At 45.2% G+C, this 19276-nt stretch overlaps 1 protein-coding gene across 1 annotated transcript; it reads right to left on the bottom strand.

Annotated features, from left to right (window-relative positions):
* Positions 12464-19276, bottom strand: TDGF1 (teratocarcinoma-derived growth factor 1). Its single transcript, XM_013981587.2, has 5 exons — positions 19186-19276; positions 15711-15857; positions 15154-15268; positions 14960-15069; positions 12464-13460 (listed from the first exon to the last, which is right to left on the bottom strand). The coding sequence occupies exons 1-5, from the start codon at positions 19274-19276 to the stop codon at positions 13348-13350; spliced, it is 576 nt and encodes a 191-aa protein (XP_013837041.2). The 3' UTR covers positions 12464-13347.

The raw sequence follows: 19276 nt of genomic DNA, 5'->3' as shown, positions 1-19276 counted from the left end.
CCCACTCCCCCACCCTGGGATCCAATCCCATCTCATACATACACTGCATTACTTGTCATGTCTCTTTAGCCTCCATAACCTGGAACACTTCCTTCCTTGACCTCTTAATTAATGAATTAATTTAGGTCCTCCATCACACTGACAGTTTTTAATACTATAGGTCAGTATTTGTAGAACACCCCTCCACTTGGTTTTGTTTGCTATCTTATCGTCATTTGAATCGGATTATGGATTTTTGGCCTAAGTGGCACTGAAGTGACGTTTCCTGTTCAGGGCACCCAGCGGAACGCACAGATAGCCATTTGTTTCAGTGTTGGTGGTGTCAGTGTTGATCATTGATCTGGGTGGTGTCTGCCAGTTTTATCCACTGTAGAGTTATTACTTCTCCCTTTATAATTAATAAGTACTTTGAGGGAACTCTATAGACTATGTAAGTATCTTATTGCTCATCAAACTTTCAGCCTCCAGTTTAGGCATCCACTAATGACTCCTGCCTGTAACATTTTTTATTATAATGTTTGCAACTATAATTTTCTAATTCCATTTTTCCTTCTACATATATTAGTTGGCATTCTACGGTAGAGTTTACTCTTCTCATCTATCAGTCTATTGGCCTGTCTATATATTGTCAGTGTGGACTCACAGATTATTATTTTACCAATGGATTATAATTCATTGCTATCACTTAAAATTTTGATGCCCAGATTGTTGCAGATTTGGCCAGGGAGGGGCCTCTTCAAGCTGGCTTCTATGTCTTTTGACACATTCCTATCCTTCTTTGAGCATCTCCTTACTTTTTTTTTTTTTTTTTTTTTCTTTTTTTGGCCACCCTGCAGCATATGGAGTTCCCAGGCCAGAGATCAGATCCAAGCTGTAGTGGAGACCTAAGCTGCAGCTGCAGCAACACCAGATCCTTAACCCATTGTGCCAGGCCGGGGATTGAACCTACATTCCGGCACTCCCAAGATGCTGTGGATTCCGTTACGCCACAGTGGGAACTCCTTTTTTTTTTTTTTTTTTTTTCTTTTTCATTTCCTTACTTTTTGGCACAAGATATTCCCGCTCATCATGTACTTTTCCTGCCCCAGCCCTGGAATCAGCCATTTCTCTTTGGACCTCTGACTCCTTTTAGTGGAGAAAGGTGTTAATATCCCAAGACCCAGGTGCTAGGTGTGCTTATTGCAATAGAGGGTCACAGCTTCTGAGCCCACTCAGCACCTGGGATTCAGGCTTTCTGACATGAGTTATGGGGATACTGCAGAGCCTGTTGCTGCTGGGTTGGTTTCCAGTCATATCTGTTGCTAAGACAGCCCAATACAGTAGAAATGCATCATTTTCTGAGTTGAGGGTTTCAACAACTTCCTCCTTGAACTTGGCCTGGCCAAGTAGGGTAGCTGTCAGAGCCGTGTGGCTGAAGTTGTCCATGGAGGACGGGAGAGAAGCAGGGACCACAGCCCGAGGAGAAGACTCGTGAAATGCCTATCAGGCAGAGCATGTGGACAATATAACTGCTGTGCTCCTCACACAGCTCCTGTCCCAGAAGAGGCCCTAATAGATGGAGATGTTGTTGCTCCTGTTGTTGTTGTTGTTGTCATACAAAGTCTTTTCTTCTTTCTCCTTTCCTGAAAATAAGGGATTTGGACTGATTCAAAATTTTTTTTTTTTTTTTTTTGTCTTTTTGCCATTTCTTGGGCCGCTCCTGTGGCATATGGAGGTTCCCAGGCTAGGGGTTGAATTGGAGCTGTAGCCACCGGCCTACACCAGAGCCACAGCAACGCAGGATCCGAGCCGCATCTGCAACCTACACCACAGCTCATGGCAACGCCGGATCATTAACCACTGAGCAAGGCCAGGGATCGAACCCGCAACCTCATGGTTCTTAGTCGGATTCGTTAACCACTGCGCCACAACAGGAACTCCTATTTTTGTTGTTGTTGCTGTTGTTGTTGTGATTCAATTTTTGACATGGTTTTCCCAAAATGATAACGGAAAATTCCAGGGGGACCCAAAGGCTGGTTGGCTCTTAAGATGTTTGCATTCAGAGCAGCCTACACTCTCGACTCTAAGAACTGAGTTATTGGTTGTAGTGGTGGGGATGGAATGGGAGAGAGTAAAATAAATAGCATGAAAAGAGGGTTCTCCTGTAAAAGATAACAACCCACATTTAAAAAACCCTCCCCCCAAATGGGCCAGGGAAAACCCAGCTAGTGAGACCAGTCTGTACACCAGGAATCTTTACCATCAAGAGCCATTTAGCTCCAGGCAAGTGGGGACCTGGTCCAACCAGCAGATTCACAATGAGACTTGTGAGACACCACATTTATAAGGAAGGGGGCTGCCTTACTACGCTTGGGAGCTGAGTGGGTACCAAGAAGTTGTGAGTTATTGGTCAGAAAAGGGCTGGCAGGAAACACACTTGCAGCCCAGACTGAGGAAGTGGCAGAGCCCCCAGGAAGGGCCATCTCTGTCCTCTGCGATAGGGCTCTGAGAAGGCTCTCATAAGAGGAAGATGCTTTCACTCAGTGCTGAGATGCAAATACTGTCTCTTAACAACGGCAGACCTTTCACAAGGCCAGTTCAAGGTCAATAAGGCAGATATCAGAGAGTCAACACATTTCTTTAGCTGATCCCAACCTCTTCACTAATGTGGGTTTTGCAACACGGGAAGTATTTATATGGGTTGCATGACGTTTCTAGCCCTTATTTGGCTGCTTTTCTGGGATAAGCTGACTGGATGAGGGAAGGCCTTCACATGCCTGGTACCATGGAACTTTCCTGTTAACATAATGATGGTCTCACTTCCTAAGGCTTCATAGAGTACGTTGCACTCCATGCAAGAGTCCATAATGCTTTACCCAAGATATATTAGTTATCTTATTGTTTCATAGTCAGAAGGAGTATAAAATTAGTTAGAGGATACAATATTTAAGTATGGGAGACTAGTTTTCTATGAGAAAGGTAGGGGAAGGTGAAACTAATATTTATATATGTTTTATTATGAAACATTTCACATTATATTATGGTTCTTTACTGCCTGTCCTCAATGAGGTTATTGTCCCTGTTTTATAGACATGAAAACTGAGTCTGGGAAAGACTAAACAATGTGCCCATGATCCTACAGCTGTAAATGACAGAACTGAGACTCAAACTTTTGTCAGTCTGACCTCAAAGCCTGCAAGTGCTCTTGAAGCTGATATGTTTGTATCTGTTTGAAATTGGCCCATATATTAGGCACATAGACTATAAATAGTAAATATCCATATAAAATGTGATTAATGTGTAATTGAATCACACAAGTAAGACATGTCAACATCTCTGGTCGGTTTAATAGGGAGGAGGTAGGGGATTCAAAGTTAAATCTCTAATCCTTAAATAGAAAATAACTATGGCTGGGAGTTCCTATCATGGCTCACTGGTTAGCAAACTCGACCTGCATCCATGAGGATACAGGTTTGATCCCTGGCCTTGCTCAGTGGGTTAAGGATCCGGCATTGCCGTGAGCTGTGGTGTGGGTTGTAGACATGACTTGGATCCCTTCTTGCTGTGGCTGTGGTGTAGACCAGTGGCTACAGCTCTGACTGGACCCCTAGCCTGGGAACCTCCATATGCTGTGGGTGCTACCCTAAAAAGACAAAAAGACCAAAAAAAAAAAAAAAAAAGAAAGAAAGAAAGAAAGAAAAAAGAAAAGAAAAGAAAAGAACTACGGCCAATGTGGTCAATTAAAAAATGGATGGCCAAAAGTTCCCTGGTGGCCTAGCAGTTAAGGATCCCGCATTGTCACTGCTGTGTCTCAAGTTACCACTATGGTGAAAGTTTGATCCCTCTCCCAGGAACTTCTGCATGCCATTAACACAGAAAAAAAGCTGCGGGGGTGCAGGGGTGGGGGCATGGGTGACCAAATAGAAAAATAGAATGGAATCGCTGGGGTTCGTTTAATAGAAAGTGAGGTCTAACAGTATAACACTGTGGGTTCTAGAATCCAGTTTATTCCACATGATTCCTAACAATTCAGCTTCATTATCTATGCAATGCAGGACAAATGCTTAACTTCTCTTATGATGTGGCCAAGGACTGAATGGTAAACATGAAATCTTCATGAGTGTATGGCCCAAAGACCAGAGCATCAAGCACAGACTTAAAAGGTGCATGTGGCCAAGATTGCAAAGGTATGATGACCTTCCCATACAGCATCTTGAGGACAGTCCTGACTGCAAATATTCCAACCTATTATTCCTTGAGATTGCTGCCACTTAAAGACAATGATTTTTTTTTTTAATATGGTCACTGTGAGCAAAGAGGTCTCTCTGGATGGCTGGGCCAAATCGAAGACAAGTCTGGAAATTTGTATTAGTAGTCTACTACAGGGCTGTGTCCCTGACTCTGCCATCTTTGGTGGTTCTAACCTTGGGCAGACCTGTGTTCTTTCACCAGGACCCATGGGTTTCTTACATGGGAAGCAGTTGAGCATCTTTCATCTCCCTCCGTTTTCTCTCAGCAATGCCTTTCCCAGGCCTGATTCCTTACTTCCAGGCTCCACTTGACCTAATGGAGAGGTCATAAATCCTGAGTCATGATTGTGATTCTGCATAGCTAAACACTGAATACTGATTTTATAGGACATTTTAAAATTTACAAAGTGTTTTCAATTACATTGTCTAATCTAATGCATTTTCAACAGGATAAGGAAAATTGATAAGAAATGCAGCAAACATGACAAAAGGCATAAGACGAGCTGGGGAAGTGCCCTAAATGATGGCGATCCTTTGGAGAGGGGGTGGTGATGAAGGAGGAGATCTATTGGTGAGCAGGTTCCTGACTGCTGGGCAGCCTGGGCAAAGGCAGAACAGGACTTGACAAACAGAATTGCTGACCCACAGGCCCTGTTTCCCCAGACCCTTGCCCACCATAGACCCCAACTGATACAGAGCTGGGAACTGGAGGTTCTCTAAGAGGCATCCTTGGCAAACTCCGACAGAAGCTTCCCTCCAAGGCCTCAAATGTCTTTGTGTGGCCAGGACCACTGGACCACTGGACCCCTTTGTGATGCCTTCATCTGTCCTCCTGGTGACTTATCTTTAAGAACCTCATTTAGAATCATGCTTTGCAAAAGATCAGAGTTGTGAAATTGACAGGGCCTGGGCTTGTGTCTCCTTTGGCCTGACCTTTTCCACTCCTTTATAAATCTGATCCATATTCCATTACCTTCAGATAAACCATTCCTGCTTGGCTGGGAGGAGATGCCAGTTAGCGAGCTGCCTGGATTACACAGCATTTTCACCAGAGTCTTTGCTCTGCCATTCTCTGAAGAAAAATGAGAATGAGGGAAGATTCTCAAGCAGCACCATGGGGAAGATTATTTTGGGCAAGGACTTTTGGGGTCTTTCCAGACACTAAAAATGAGGCTGCTGAGTCCAGGCACGTCTGGCCAAGCACGTCTTGTGTTTCAAGGGTACAGCTCAGGAAGGGCGGAGGTGAACCACCAAGCAGTGGTTCTCTGGCCAGCCCAAGGCTTGCTGCGTGGAGACAGGGGTGGGCTGGTGGCAGTGTGATCTGCCTCCTCTTCCACTACCTACCCAGGATGCAGGTGAGTGAGAACATGTGTGAGTGAGAGCCCGTGTGCAGGGGCTGTGTACTGATGCCCTTGGTCAGGGGTATAGCAGGTGATCTGTGAGCCAGCAACCAGCCAGGGCCACCTCTGCATGGGGTGGGGAGAAGGCTGGCAGATGGAACTGAGGGCCTCCCTCCACCCTTGTGCTCTCCTGGAATACCTGCCAAGGGTCTGCTGGCTGTAGTGATGAGATGTGTCCTGTAGCATAAGGTGAGAATTTATACCCACAGAGTGATTGTTTCAGATTTGAACTGTGAACTTGACTATTTCCAGTAGCTCCATACTCAGCACCTCCTGCTCTGTGCTTGTTCCCTTTGTGTAGCTGTCTTTTTGGGGCTCCATGGTCTGTGGAGGTTATGTCTTATGTGTCCTGGTATGTTGGGCCCAGGCACCTTGGACAATACTTTGCATACGGCGAACATGTTTTTGTCTGTTTGTTTGTTTTTCCTCCCTGCTAAATGTTTGTTTGCTTAAAGAAAAATAGTAACATTAGATTTCATTTGATCCAAACCCACATTTTGGAATGAGATGATGCTGGGGATGGAGAGCTATAATGTAGCATGGGATTTCAGGAGCTGGAAGGTGGAGTCATTCTTGGAGTCCATCTTCACCTACCAGTGGTGTGGCCTAGGTAGGTTAGTCACCCTCTCTGAGTCTCAGTGTCTTTCTCTGTGAGATGAAGGTAACGATAGTTACCCAACACTACAATTGAAATCATCAAATGGGATCATGTATGTACAAGTTTTCCAGCAGACTTCCTGGCAGAGTAAGCCCACAAGAGATGGACAGGTATTGGAAGCTACAATTTTGGGGGCTAACATTGCTATGTCAAAGGCTGTCTGAGCATCACGTTCAAGGAGTGGATCTGAGCTGTGTTTTCTAAACTTCCAGGTAGAGGCAGTTGACCTGCCACAGGGCAGGCTTGCCTCTACTTTAGGCCTGAGACAAAGGCCAAGCAGGCCAGATCTTGTCTCCCTCCGAAAAGAGACAGACTATCCTTTTGTAACCCAGAGGGGCCTTGCTGACCCTGGGGGCACCTGGAAGGGCCTGCAGTAATGGACTGACTTGCTTCTGGACCTCACTGCAGCCAAGACAGCAGCCCCTGGTCCTCACCTCCAAAGAGCTCCTTCTGTTTCAGAGCAGAGATCTCAGGTTGCCAGGCCATTTACAACAAGTCTATGGGTTCAGAAAAGTGACTGGGAGACCTACAGACCACAGAAGGAAAAGGAAACCATGAAACCCACTTGCCAGCAAACCCCCTCCTAGTTCATATTCTGTGACATGTCTTAAAGGGATGGTCATGAGCCAGAGAACCTAGAATGTGGTCATCCATCGGTCCAAATGCCAGGCAGTTCGAGTGAGGGGCAGTTGAAGAGCTGAGACATCATCTCTAGGGTGAGGATGGCACCTCAACCACACTCTGAAAAAGACGGGAAAAAAGTGTAATATAGATGAAAAATTCAAATGAGAGAGGAAAGGCTGTGAAGGTGCTAACATGAGAGTTTGGGAAAAGTTCACCAAGCAGAAAGCGAGCAGACTAAGAAGTCAGGAAGGGAGTTTCCTTGTGGTGCAGTGGGTTAGGAATCTGACTGCAGTGGCTCAGGTCGCTGGGGAGGCTCAGGTTCAATCCCTGGCCTGGTGCAGTGGGTTGAAACATCCAGTGTTGCTGCAGCCATGGCATAGGTCTCAGCTGCAGTTTGGATTCAATCCCTGGCCCAGGAACTTCCACGTGCTGTGAGTGCAGCCATAACATGAACGAGAGAGAGAGAGAGAGGGAGAGGGAGAGGGAGAGAGAGAGAGAGAGGAGTTCTCATCGTGGCTTAGTGGTTAACAAATCTGACTAGCATCCATGAGGACACAGATTCAATCCCTGGCCTTGCTCAGTGGGTTAAGGCTCTGGCATTGCTATGACTGTGGTGTAGGCCAGTGGCTATAGCTCTGATTCAACCCCTAGCCTGGGAATCTCCATATGCCTCAGGAGGTTCCTGCAACCCTCAAAAGAAAAAGAAGAAGAAGAAGAATTCAGGAAGGAAGTGGAGGAAAAAAGCCTTGATGAAGCAATGAGAAAGCCTGTCAGATACAGGAAGTTAGGGAGAGGGCAGAGAAAGTTCTGTGGTGGTCCCTCTAGATGGCATTGGTTTTGTGCTCTTAGGTGACAAGTCGGAAACCATCTTGCACAAGTTCCAGACAACTGTGAGAAACTTGAAAAGTCAGAGCCACAGAGGTTTTGGAGCCCATGTGTCAGCCGGTCTCAATTCATCGGTAAGAAACTGAAGAGTGACATGATGTGCCTTGGGCCTCATGTCCAGGCCAGGGAGGGACCTAGGGGACATGAGCCAGTTTTGGTTTTGAGTCACTTGCTCCCACCCCTACGCTTCCTGTGTTGGAGGCAGATCCTGGGTGGTGCCCAGCACTGTCCTGAGTCCTGACTCTAAATGAGGCATTGTGTCCTTACTGGGTGCAGGATGCAGTCCAGGGGGCCCTTGCCCACTCTTGCTCTTACGTCATCCTCACAAGGATCCTTTGATCATGGGTATTGATATCATCCCTGGTGTAGAGACAAGGAAAGTGAGATCTAGAGATTTAACGTCCTCCCACCGTCACAGAACCACTGGGTTTTCTCCACAGCAAACCCCAGCACTGCTGAGTTTCTAGAGGCAGTTTGCCTTGTTAAGAAAGTTTCCACACAAGGCAGTAGAGACTCAAAACCCTCATCAATCACCACTGCCTGGCCCTTTGGTGACTGAAGGCCTCCTTAGCAGTATATAGCCTGGTTATATATTTGTCATACCACACATTGTATTCATGGCATTTGCCTAATAAATACTGGTTTATGTGCAGTGATGATAAAGACAAGGACAGCTGGTTTACTGAGAACCTCTAGGCGTTTTCCTTGCCAGGCACCTGTCATCATCCCTCTGCAGGTGCAGCAGCAGCTCCCTGAGTTACCCTGAGTCACTCAACTCTGAAGCAGTGGGCAGAACAGACCCTGGAGGCCAGATGGACACTGTGCTCCAGGCACTGCTCAGGGTCCAGCTCACTTCCTTACTTCTCGCCTGTGTGGGCTCCAGACCTCTCCTGGGTCCCAAGGGACTTGGGGAATGTGCAGTCATTGCTGTACTGTGGTCATGACAGCAGCTGGAGGAAAGGTAACATGTGGCTCTGTGTGTGACATGCCTAGCTCCTTCAGAGGTGAGGGCTCTGGTGGGGTCAGCAGCTCTAACACTGTCTTATAATGTAGCTGATTAAAGAAGTAAGAGCCCTAAAAACAAAACCTTGCAATATAACAATACAGGGCAAGGCTCCTTCACTTACTCTTCCAAGGATTTGTTTGTCACTTACTGCTACCCAAACAAACTCAGGTCTACTTGCAATTGCCCAGGAAAGCCAGTCTACTAACATCAAGTTGTGGTGAAGGAAAGTGCAGCATTTATTATAGGACGCCAAGCAAGGAGCCCACGCAGCTAGTGCTTAGAAAACCCAAACTTCCCGTTGGCTTTCTGAGAAACTTTTCTTTTTTGATAAATTTTACTGGAGTATAGTTGACTTACAACGTTGCGTTAGTTTCAGGTGTACAGCAAAGTAAATCAGTTATACACATACATATATCTATTTTCATATTCTTTTCCCGCATAGGCCAGGGATTGAACCTGCAACCTTGTGGTTCCTAGTTGGATTCGTTTCTATTGCCAAGACAGGAACTCCTTTTTTTTTTTTTTTTTTTTTTATTAGATTCCACAGGGAAAGGTTCTTAAAGACAGGGTGAGGGAGAGGGTTGCAGGGTATGTGATCACCTCATGGGTGTTCTGATTGGTTGGTGGTGAGGTAATTGAGAGTCAACATCATCAACCTGGTTCCAACCGTCCGGGGTCCATGTGCTTGTGGTCGGCACATAGTTAACTTCTTCTACCTGGTGGGGCTTTCTGATTTTTGTTTTGTTGTTGTTTGTTTGTTTTTGTCTTTTTGTCTTTTTCTAGGGCCACACCTGTGGCATATAGAGGTTCCCAAGCTAGGGGTCTAATCGGAGCTGTAGCCGATTAGACTTTTTCTTTTAGAAAAAGAAGTCATAACTCCAGTGGAGTTCCCATCATGGCTCAGTGTTTCACGAACCCAACTAGCATCCGTGAGGACAAGGGTTCAATCCCTGGCCTCACTCAGTGGTTTAAGGATCTGGCGTTGCTGTGAGCTGTGATGTAGGTTGCAGACGTGGCTCAGATCCTGCATTGCTATGGCTGTGGTGTAGGCTGGCGGCTACAGCTCTGATTCAACCCCTAGCCTGGGAACCTCTATATGCTGTGGGTTTGGCCCTAAAAAGACAACAATAAAAATAAAATAAAAATTACAAAGTCATAGCTCCAAGCCCTCTGGAGGGAAGGGGATGTGTTGATGTGGACCACCACACTCGCTGCAGAGGCACCTGGGATAGGAGGTCTTCTCGCAGGGAGGGTGTCTGGTAGTCAGGCTCCCTGAGCTCTCCACGCCCCCTGTCCGCTTTTTTTTGTCTTTGGTTGTTTTAGGACCTTGTTAAGGTTAGAGAGGGTCCCTTAAAGGAGAATATTCACTAGTAAATGGAACTAGCTCATGGTCCCTGATTAATGCGTAAGCTGGGAAAAGGAGGAAATTCACCATCAATTGTTGGGTGTGTATTCTCTGAATAAACTGGTGTGTGAAATGACCCACAGGTTTTATAACATCACATAAGGCAGAAGGATAAGTGATTATGGACCACACGAGTTACCTACAGGGAAGCCAATTATTCAGTGTTACAGAAGCAGCAGGAAAGCAGACAGTGTGTGAGAAGATAGTGGGGAGTGGGGCCCACAGGGAGGCATGACTCACTGGGGGATGAATCAGAAGGAAGTGTTGGCTGTTAATGGCTCAGGACTGTGACTCTGGAAATTGCTGTTGGCTGAAAGGAACCTAGGCAGGGAGAAGCTTCCTCCTTAGGACAGAACCCTTAAGATTGCTTGCTGTGGGGATTCCCAGGGCACATCTTGGTCCTCCCTGCCCATTTGGATGGTCAGTGGGCAGGTACTGAAGCCACAGCCTGAGAAGGGCCTGGTGACCGGGGATGCAGACTCCTCAGGAATCCATGCAGACTCCACCAGGTGAGCCACCTAGAGCAGCAGAGGCACCGGCTTTGGCTAAGGAACTTGGAGTGGGGAAAGGACTGGCACTCATCAGCTGTGCCCTGAGATGGCTGTAGGGTCGGGGTGGGGACTTCCTGTCCCCCTTGAAGTTTATCCTCCTACTTGGAGACAACTTCAGTATTTTCATGTTGCTCGCCTTTTAAGATTTCTAGTTGAGAAGTTCCTGTCGTGGCTCAGTGGTTAATGAATCTGACTAGGAACCATGAGGTTGCAGGCTCGACCTCTGGCCTCCATCAGTGGGTTAAGGATCCTGTGTTGCCGTGAACTGTGGTGTAGGTTGCAGACGTGGCTCGAATCTTGCGTTGCTGTGGCTCTGGCATAGGCCAGTGGCTACAGCTCTGATTAGACCTCTAGCCTGGGAACCTCCATATGCTGCCGGTGTGGTCCATATGCTGCCGGTGTGGCCCTAGAAGACAAAAAGACAAAAAAAAAAAAAAAAAAATTCTAGTTGAGGCCACACTTGCCTTTCTCACCTGACATTTTGCCTTACACATTTCATGTCATAAAAAAATAAATTTTTTTTTTCTCTAGGGCTACGCCTGTGGTGTATGGAAGTTCCCAGGCCCTTAGGGGTCGGAATCAGAGCTGCAGCTGCTGGCCTACACCCCACCAGATCTGAGCCGTATCTGTGACCTATACTGCAGCTTACCACAATGCTGTATCCTTAACCCAAAGAATGGGGCCAGGAATCAAACCGATACCAGTGGGTTTGTTACCGCTGAGCCACAAGGGGAACTCTCTAAAAATTCTTTCTATTAAGATGTATTTTAAAGGTGGTTATACCTCAAGGTTAAGGTTGAGTCCTTGTGCAGTAAACCTGTCTCTGTGGTCAGGCTTCTAGGTCAGCAAGTGTTTTGAGTGAACCAGGGCAAGTCCACCCACCATAGAATAACAAGGTCTAAGGGCAAAATGCTTTCCTGCCAGTGTGGACCCAGGTGTCTATTGGTTCCCATGCAGACACTTTGCTCTGAGAAGTCTATAAGCCTTTTGAGGGTAGAATCTGGAGTCTTTTGTATCTCCTTGAACACCATTTCCCAAAATGTACCTCTAGTTCATGATTTTAGATGACTCTGCTTATATGAAGTGTCTGGGATAAATTCATGGGTATAGAAAGTAGACTAGTGGCTGCCAGGGGCTTCAGGGGGGAGGAATGGGGAGTTATTGTTTACCGAATTTTGGCTTGGGAAGATGAAAAAGTTGTGGAATGGATGGTGGTGATGGTTGTCCAATTATGTGAATGTGTTTAATGCCACTGAACATGGGAAACTGGGTCCCACTGCCAGTGAGTGGCCAGACCAGCCCTCCCTACTAGGCAACCCACCCTAACACTCTGAGTTCCCTGGGGTATCCCTCACTGTTCCCCTGCTTATCCCATTTTGCCTCTTATCCATTGGACATGGCAAAAAAAATCCCACTCATTTGGAGTTTTTCATCTGTAGGCCATTAATTTGGAAAAACATGAATTGTGGATCCAGCAGTCTCTAAATAATGTAATCTTGTCCCTTACAGCAAAGCACACACATACCACAAGCCAAACAAAACTGGGCACTGCCCTGAGCTCTTGACTCTTCGTTTCCTTAGTTTTAAGCCTTCTGTAGACATCACATTCCACATGAAAACAGATACAACACAGCTTTATGGAAAACGGGAAAGCGCATGGAAGAAAAATCCCACCACCTAGAAATAACCACAGTTCACGTAGTGGTCGATGTACTTCCCACTTTTACTGGGCACACCAGATATACAATGTATTTTTAAGATGAACTATACGATGTATAGTTTTATCACCTGGTTTACAACTAAATGTGAACATTTTCTCTTTTACAACCATTAAAATAGTTGCATAGAATGGAGAAAACATAATTCATTAAGCAGTCTTGTGGGAGACATTTAGATAGAATTTTTCTTTGAGGATACTTCATTTTCTTTACATATCCTTGAGAAAACAGAGGTGTCCTAATCTTATATAGCTTCCTATAGATGATAGAAACTTGCCCTTCATCTTTGCTTTTTAACTTGCTTCTCTGTGCCCATGCAATCATCCATCAGGTAATCCATTTTATTTTCTAAAGCCCCTCTCATTTGCTCCCACTTTTCTACCTAGTCTCCCAGGGGTCACAGGCACACTTCCATCATCCCCACATCCTGTCTCACACCTCTAGTATCTGCTCCCTCCCTTCTCCTTTGCCACCCCCCCCCACAGGTGCTTCCTTTCCTTTCCTTTTTAAGATATTATTTTAATTGATTGATCAACCCTACTCAAAGTTTATGCTTAGTCCTACATTAGGAGTAACCTTTAATAATCTGAAGATAGAATTCAGTTGTTTAAAGGAAAATATTAATAAACACTTGGTAGAGTTATATGTGTCAAGAAACACAGGATTTGGGCCAAGGATATGGCCTACATTTTTTGGAGAGGGCAGGGTAGAGGAAAAGTAGTTGGTACTTAAAGGAAATGCTAGGGACCATATGGAAATCTATTCACTACTCAGGGCAACTAACAAAAAATGCTCATCTCTCAGGACAGTGGAGAGAAACCCTTTACAGGTCATGAAATTTGCATGATAAATGTTGTATGCAAATTGTGGATTAGTAATAACTCTGTATGGCAAGGCAGATGCCAGGTAGCAAAAAAGCGCATGCAGACATTGTTAATTCTGGATTCCTGGAAGCTGTGAGGTGCTCATCCATCACATGGCCATCTGGAAGGTAGGGACACTTGGTCATTAATGGAAATTCCTCTAGCACTTTATCCTGTTGCCCACACACATGGCACATCTAAAAGCACCCCAAATCAGTTAGGGCCCAATATTTGATGAGTACAGTGTGCTTATGGGATCAATAATACCGATTATGTAGAATTGGACTCCTCTGAAAAAAATATTTTGACAAAATTAGCCATGGGCCTACAGTTAATTTGGTCTTCCCTGGATACATGCTCTCACATCTGGTAATATACTCCAGCCAGTGATGCCTGCAATTGCTGACACATTCCTGGTCCCATATATTTTAGGGAGAAAATATGGTCACCTCCTGTACAGTCGTTCCACCCACACTTACTTGCCAGTTGCCTCTCCTGGGCCTGATTTCACCCAATGCAAAAGGATATATCTTTTGCATCAGGGGTCCTGTCTTGTACTCAATGAAGCATTTGCTTTCATTTCAATTTGTCAAACATTTTTAATTTCTAACATCTACTGGGTCAGAACTAGGAGAGGCTTCTGAACAGGGTGGCCCTAGAAATCTGGCTCAGATTGGGGTAGGGAGCATAACCCTCTCCTCTTCTTCTCCTCTATGTCCTTGCCTTTATTAGAAAAAAATTATTTTATTGGAGTATAGTTGATTTATAATGTTGTTAATTTATGCTGTATAGCAAAGTGATTCATATATATATGACATATTCATATATGAATCATGTATGAAATATTATATATATTTTTCATATACATATGAATATATATATTTATATACACACACATACTTTTTCATATTCTTTTCCACTATGGTTTATTGCAGGATACTGAACATGGTTCTTTGTTCTATTCATAGGACCTTGTTGTTTATCCATTCTATATGTAATAGTTTGCTTCTGCTAATCTCAAACTTCCAGTCCATTCTGGCCCTTCTGTCATTATTTTCCTCAAATTAGTTAAAACAACAACAAAAAACCAGTAGGATGAAAGGGTTCTAAAACCAATCACCAGGGAGTGCCATACAGGTGCCTTTTAGTATCCATGAAGTTCCTAAAGGAGTGAGGTCAAGCATCTGGTGGAATTGAAGGGCAATAACTGGAGTTGGGTACCCCAACCCTACTGTGGGGCGGGCACTGAGCTGTCACCTTGAAACTTTGTCTAGGTCTTCCCACCCAAGGAAAGGAACACCAGCAAGCTTCTCTGGGTGTTGAAGAGGCCAAGTCTTTTCTTGTTTATTTTCCTTTATAGAATTTCACACACTATAAAACATTGAATAGACTTGGAATAACTTTCCATCTAAAAGCAGCACAACTTGCCAGATTTTGAGAAAGTAAAAATCAAGGATGCCAAGGTGATGGGCCCATTTAGAGTCCTTGGAGCTTTTACAAGCTGACCTTTGACTGCCAGTCTCACACAAGCCATGAGGTAAGTTAAGAGAGGTGAGTGTTTTTAAGTGTCTACAAGCAACTAACTAACCTGAAAGGGAAAAAGGGGGACCTGCCGCTTACCACAACCAGGTAGGAATGACTGAGGAAGGCAGCGAAGCTGGCCATGCCAGCATTTACACATGGAACACTTCCTGGGCAGCCAGGTATCATGGGGCACAGACCCGCAGTTCCTGAGAATGAACAGACATGCAAATTTTAAATGCCCACTTCTCTTTCCCTCTCCTCTCCACCCCTAGCCCCTTGCAGTGGCTTACTCTTTGCGCCTGTCATGCTCACAGTTTCGTCCATAGAAGGAAGGAGGGCAAGCACAAAAGGACCCCAGCATGCAGGTCCCCCCATTCAGACAGCAGGTTCTGTTTAGCTCCTTACCTGAAACGTAAGAAGAGGTGGCTGAGAGTGGAGGGACTGAACGTCTGAGCTCCCGTAAACAAAGGTTAACACAGAGATGAGGGCTTAATCTCTCCCAATGTTTGCAGATATCTAAACATTGTAAACCTCACAGAATAAGACCCTACTTTTTAGGGTTCCTTCTGCTACCTGTGTTTTTGAGCAGAGAACTCTTTTTTCTCACAAAGGCCAGTGGCGGTACCCAGAGTCCCCAGTGTGAAGTGAGATCAGGTGAGGAAAACTGAGCTCCAGGGAGGTGAAGTACACAACGCCTGTCTCGCCTCTGTAATCAAAACAAGTCTAGCCATCCACTCAGCTCCCGAATCAGGTAGGTGCCCACTTGAATGTCAAAAAGACACTCAGGAAACATGTGAAGGACCAGGACAGTGAGACCACACTGTAATCTAAGGCAGGTAGGTCTTACTGTTCTGGATTCCCGTGGATGGTACAAACTGGGAAGGTCGATGACGAATTGCAGGCTCCTCCTGGGACTGAAGGCTGTCATCGCTGAGGGCCAGGTCTCCCGGTGACAGACGGGCATGTCCACGGTGGCCCAATCCTGAACGACAAAATCAACTCTGGGAATCTGTATTTCAGGCTGCGGGAAAATTGCTAGTGATCACAAAAACAGTCTCTTACCAGCAACTAATCCCAGTTCAACTGCTTTGGAAAAGGCCACGATCAAAATCACACTAGGAAGAGGAAATCAGACCTCCATTAGCAAAACAAAGCTAATAAAATCCCTTTCGAGTTAACACCTGGGTGTTCTGCTCACAAAGCCACTAGGGAGAAAGAGAAAAGCAAGCAACACTTTTCTCTTTTTCCTTTCTTCTTAAGTGGGCAAATTCATGGAACAGCATAAAGAAAAATGAGAATAAAATCTACCTAATGCTAATGTCCTCATATGTATATAATCTTAAGGAGCTATCAATCTTTTATCTTCTATTTCACATAACATATGCTTTTCTCCTGCATAGTTTTCACACAAGAATTTTAAATGGCTGGATGACATTGTGCATAATTGACAAATCACATTTTACACACTATTTCATTTCAGCCAGTCATTTAAAAGATGATCAAAGTTAAAAAGTTTCTCATTATTCTTAACTGTTCCCAAATATTGAAAACTTGTCCATACCTTTAACCTTCTTAGAAGCAGATTTTTAATTTCGTTGTAATATTGACCCCTTTTTTTTATAAGAAAGTAGGAAAACACTAGTTATTTCATAGGCAGAGCCAGTAACCCAACTGAAGATGTTAAAAGCCAGTGGCAAAGGTGGATGTAACTTTAAGGTCCAGGTCTTTCGGAAAAACAGCAGTTTTTGAATGAGATGAAATCAGACGACAGAGAAGTGTTGAAGATTTCCTAAACTGGCAATCTCTAGTGATCAAAATTCACACTCAAGATCAGTTCCTACCTGGAAGAGAAGCGCTCCATCTTCTTTCGATCCAGGGCTCCTAACAATTTAGAAGGAAAAACATGTATATATATATGCCTGAATTTAATTCACAGTCATTGCCAAAACACCCAAAGGAAAACACCAATTTTCTGAAGTGAAAATGGGAATTTGAAAAGAAAACTATCCCAGGTTAGAATATGCTTCCCCCAGAAGGTCTTAGAAGAAGCAGGAGCCAGGATGTCCAGGGAAACTGGGGGGTTCCTCACACAGGTTGGTCCCAATACACGCTTTGACGGTAACCTTCAGGGAGTTTCTCCTCCCTCAGCCCAAGCCCCCAGGGCGGCGGGGACCGGCCCTCCGGTGGGCGGGGAGGCGGAGGCCCGTGTGCATTACAATGCTTAAACACTTGGGGGTGGAGGTGAGGAGCTTGAGGGGCGGTGAAGCAGCCAAACAAAGAGAGAAGGAAAAGGTTGGGTCTCGTTAAACTGAGATTAATTAGCCCTGATGTCTCTACCATTAGACTTACTCTTTTAAAGAAGAAGAAGAAAAAAAGCAAACCCGTTATGACGTGGGGTGGTGATTCCAGGTTGGAGGAATGGTGGAAAAACCTGCACACCCCGTAATTTCTCAAGGCGTTTGATCTTTTATTGAAAAGCTTTATTTCTTGAAGCGTGCTTTCCCAAGAAAGGTGTGTTGAAGTCCCGGGCAGACTAAGGTGATCAAGAAGGATGTGTGTCCGCCACTGGGAGGGAAAGGCTAGGAGGCAGGTAATCCAGAAGTTCAGGGTCAGGAGAGGGGGCTGGGCTGGGGGATTTGCTACTGACCTCTTGGGTGTAAATTCCTGAATTACTAGCAAGGCTGGAAGGAAGTGCTGCTGGCGCCAGGGGTGGGGTGTGGAGCAAGGGGAGGCTGGCAGGGAAGTGCCAGTGTGTGGCAGGAGCTCGTTGCCTTCCTGGGGGACTGATGGCTGGGATACCTGTTGAGATGCCAGGCCTGCTCCTGGAAAAAGTTCTGGGAAACAGGCAGTCTGGCCTGGGATTTCAGCCTTGTCACTGGGTTTCGTTGCATTTCATCAGTTTCCCAGCACCATCAGAGTGGCCTCTTCCCACAAACCCAGAATTAACCCCAGATTCAGCTGTGTCCTGGGTTACCCTAAAAGCACTTCTTTGATGGTTCTGTGAAGTGTGAAGTCCTCAAAGCTGTCCTGGAGAGGTGCATCCCCTAGCTGGAGTCCTCTTGAAACAGGACCCTGTAGGACCCTTCCAGGTACAACAACCCTTCCATATGTTCCTTTGTCTCCTTTCTGTAGAAAACCTATAGTCTCCTAGGCCTCCCCTGAGTCACAAAAGAGCAGGCTTAAACAGTTAATGATTAGGACAATAGAGTCACAGAATCTTTAATTCCTCCTTGAAAGATATAGATAACAGTGTTTGATGCACATTCCTGAGCTGTGCTGCAGATACTGTAACTGCCACCAGAGGAAAAAAGCTAACTGCATGATGACCAGAGTGTAGCCATGACATAAGCTGCTCCATGTTGAGCAGTACCAAATCTATGGCTTGCACAATTCCAAGAATTTGCCTCAAGAGAATGGGAACCAGCTGACCCTGATGTTGAAGATTAACTGTGCTTAAAACAATCAAGATCATTCTGACCCAATAGGCCACCTGGCTCCAACAGACCTTAGACCACCATACTCCCATTGGGTTACTAACCTATTTTCTTGGATTCCCTCTAAGATTATGTCAGTGGTTGAAGGAATCCTAACATTGGGAGTAACTCTTTTACTAATTATTGTGGGGTTTTATCTTCTAGTCAAGTGGGTCATAATTGGCGTGATGACTCTTTGCAAAACAATTGCTTAAAAGATTGGTAATGAAGATGCCTCTTTTGGAATCTCGACCAACATGTCTGGGAACCAAAGAATATTTCTTACATCAGATTCTTCCACTCTAAGAATCTTTTGTCATCCATGCTCATCCTGAAGAAGTGACAGATGATGGATTTTCACCCTTTTCCCCAGTGGGGATTGACACTGGGAAGGAAAAAAATCTGACAGTGGGGATTGTAACTGAGGAAGTGAGACTGATACTAGAGATTCTCAGCAACTCAACATTGTTCCAGATCTATTTCTTAATTATTATTATGCCTAATTTCTACCATTAGCTTGCTGCTGATGGAGAAAACTTGATGCATATCAAGATTGAAGATTCGAGAGTTCCCATCGTGGCTCAGTGGAAATGCATCCGACTAAAAACCATGAGGTTGCGGGTTCAATCCCTGGCCTTGCTCTGTGGGTTCAGGATCTGGCATTACTGTGAGCTGGAGTGTAGGTCGCAGACGCGCCTAGGATCTGGCGTGGCTGCGGCTGTGGCATAGGCCGGCAGCTGTAGCTCCAATTAGACCCCTAGCCTGGGAACTTCCTTATGCTGTGGGTGCGGCCCTAAAAAGCCAAAAAAAAAAAAAAAGAGTGAAGATTCGTTTTTCTATCAGCTTTACCCTTGTTCCTTATTCTCCAGCTGACCAGAGATTTATGGGTCCGATAGTATTCCAAGCGCAAGTGAGAACTGATGGCTGCTTGGAACTGCAT

This window comes from Sus scrofa, chromosome 13 (genome assembly GCF_000003025.6).
Source record: "Sus scrofa isolate TJ Tabasco breed Duroc chromosome 13, Sscrofa11.1, whole genome shotgun sequence".
In the NCBI taxonomy this organism is placed as follows: domain Eukaryota; kingdom Metazoa; phylum Chordata; class Mammalia; order Artiodactyla; family Suidae; genus Sus; species Sus scrofa.
Note: the sequence above shows the minus strand (reverse complement) of the source record. Positions and strands in the feature narration are given on the sequence as shown.